The sequence below is a fragment of the Otolemur garnettii genome, unplaced genomic scaffold (assembly GCF_000181295.1).
Source record: "Otolemur garnettii isolate 467f Iridium unplaced genomic scaffold, OtoGar3 scaffold00185, whole genome shotgun sequence".
Taxonomy (NCBI): domain Eukaryota; kingdom Metazoa; phylum Chordata; class Mammalia; order Primates; family Galagidae; genus Otolemur; species Otolemur garnettii.
The window spans coordinates 67,154-69,946 of record NW_003852580.1 but is presented as its reverse complement, the minus strand read 5'-3'; the positions used below and the strand labels follow the sequence as shown (position 1 = coordinate 69,946).

Here is a 2,793-nt window from a genome sequence, read left to right as displayed (position 1 = left end):
TTGTCAGAGGCTGACTTCTCTGTGTTTGACCCGTAGTGACTACTGCGAAGACTGGCCAGAGGCACAGAGGATCTTGGCCTCACTCCTGGACAGCCGGTCCTACGAAACGCTCGTGGATTTCGATAACCACTTGGATGACATTCGGAATGACTGGACAAATCCTGAGATCAATAAGGCTGTTCTGCACCTATGCTAGGCGGACACGCAGTGACCAGCCTGGGCAGCTCCACTGTGCTGAAGAAGAAACCTATTTTTAAATGTAAATAGAATATCTTGTAGCCTGTGTGGAAAGCTGAGAGTTTTATGAAATGGCATGTGCCTTGAGAAGGGGCAGGATAGAGTGTTCCATCAGCCGTCTCTTAACGCAGAGGCTCTAGAAGGGCACAGACCGTCCAGTACGACCGTCCCTGTGGAGTTTTTCCCGGTTGTATGTTGGTATAATCTTCCACATCAAAGCTATTTCTGCTTGTCCAAGATTGTTCCTATTAAACAGTTTTAACTAACCTTTTATAATCTGGAGAGAATACTTTTTCAGGCTTATGAACGATCTTTAACAACAACAAACAAAAGACCACATCTTATACTCCAATGAGTGTGTTTGTGAGTTTTTGTCCTGGCGGAGTCAGTGTCACACAGACATTCTGGGATGGGGCGGACATGTGGCGTGCTGGTGAGAAGCTGTGTGCCGCTGTCTTAGCGGTCACACAGCAGGTCCGTGCATAGCGCTGTCCTGCTTGGCGTTGACACAGCTGTGGTGATGTTGCACAGTGGGAGTGATGCCACTGTCGCCTGAGAAACCTTTATCATTAAGGGTAAAAAAAAAAAACATCGTTGGTAACGAGAATATGGATGAGAGTACTGTTCATTGCTACTCAGCCAACCAGAAAGCTTACAAACCTACAAAATGGAGAAAGGAAAAGTGGATTCCATGCCATGGTTATCTTTAAAAAGCAAGACTCAATCCCAACTCTTAACTGGCCGGCGTGGTCATCCAAATGGTTCTATCCTATGTCTGCAGAATAATAATTTATTTTGTATTTGGAAAAAACAAAACTTCCCCAAGTTGCACAGAGCAATGTCTGTAATTTTTATACTTAGAACATTTGGTCAAATTTTCTAACCCAATCTTAAGAAATTGATGGGGAAATTTATGGCACCATTGCATTTTTTCCTTTTTATATGAATTATTTTGTATAAGAATTCAGAGAATGGTACCTTTCCTACTGTTGTCTTTGACTTCATGAAGGAAATTTGTAACAGGCAATACGACCTATCGAAAGGTTTGTGATACAGCACTCACTATTTTAACAATAGTGAAAAAATTCAGATATTGCTTAAAATAAATGTCTATTATTTGGTCTATGAAATTCTCTCTTCCCTGTTCTTCAAATGCCTCTTCTCCGCAGCTTTGTAAACTGACGTTCTTTCGTGTGGGCAGCACAGAGGAAAAGCTGATGTAGGGCGCACTCAGGGTTCCCCCTCTGCCCTAGATGCCGGGGCCGTCTTGCTCCCCATGGGCTTGTGTGTATCCGGAATGGAGGAGAATCACTCTGGCTTCTGCCATACCAGAGATGCCCTTTCCTACAACAGGAGCACCTGGCACCTCTGGGTCAAAGTCTGGGGGGACTGGCAGAGCATGGGGAATCAAGGTGTGGCAAAGGCTGGTTTGGGGGCACTTTGAGATGCTGTCTTCCTAAAACCCTTCCAGGCAGTTTTCCCTTAGTCTTGACTCCCTGTGGAATCTCTCTGTCCTGCTCCCTCGAGCATCCAGAAGCACACCCTGCCCTCTGTGCTGGATTCAGCCATTCCTTTTCTACAGCTGAGTAAGGCTTAAATTTTCAAAAGAAATCATATGAAATATCCCAAAGGGACAGATACACTGTGAAAAAGCCAGAACAGATCTCCAGGTCCCTGGTCCTGTACTCGTTACAAAAATAGCAGAAGCCTGTGCTGAGCCATCCTGGTCTCGGCTGTGTCCCCTCCAGGCCTCAGTCTCCTGGTCCTTAACAACAGGCTTTGTTTTCTTCACCTAGATAAGAGCAAGCCTGTTCCCTGGCCACTGAAACTGTCTCATACTCTGGCCTTTTATAAAAAGAAAAAAAAAAGACATGGAGGAGCGATACAAATAGATTCATACACTAAACAACCTGCCCATCAAAAAGCTTTTAACCAATTTCCGGCATGTGAGCGGGAGTGCACCTGCCTGTCACGTGAGTCCAGGGAGGTCTGCCTCTAGAACTGGCCATATGCTTATCATTCTGGTGGACATTTTATTTCTAATCATAGTTGCCTTTAAGAACAGAATATTAAGACCAAGCAAGGTGGCTCATTCACACCAGTAATCCCAGCACTCTGGGTGGCCCAGGCGGGTGGATCCCTTGAACTCAAGAGTTCTGAGACCAGCCTGAGCAAGAGTAAGACCCCCATCTCTACTAAAAATAGGAAAATTAGCCAGTTGTTGTGGCAGGTGCCTATAGTCCTGGCTACTTGGGATGCTGAGGCATGAAGATCACTTGACCTCATAAAACAAAAAAGCAATGTGCTTACTAAGGATAAGTTGGCATTGCTAGTTGTAATGAAGTTACATTGCTTTGGAATAGAAAACTAAGAAATCTTGGGTAATTTAAATTTTCAGGTCAGTTTTCTATAGAATTGGTAAGCCGCCTCTGTGTAAAACGTCTTTGTCTAATTAGCTTTGGTTTCTTTTAATAGATTATTTTCCTGATTGTCTTCTTGGAAAAACTATTGTTTCTACATATTGTATTTCTCAGCTTTTAACACCTACCTTTTGTT

General features: G+C 43.9%; 1 protein-coding gene across 1 annotated transcript in view; it reads left to right on the top strand.

Moving 5' to 3' along the window:
* Positions 1 to 589, top strand: part of EMC8 (ER membrane protein complex subunit 8) — an 18,322-nt gene extending 17,733 nt beyond the window's left edge. Inside the window, exon 5 of the mRNA XM_003800784.2 lies at positions 37 to 589. Within this exon, the coding sequence (XP_003800832.1) occupies positions 37 to 196 (160 nt within the window). The 3' untranslated portion in view covers positions 197 to 589. The remainder of the gene's footprint in view (positions 1 to 36) is intronic.
* Positions 590 to 2,793: the final 2,204 nt, after the last annotated feature.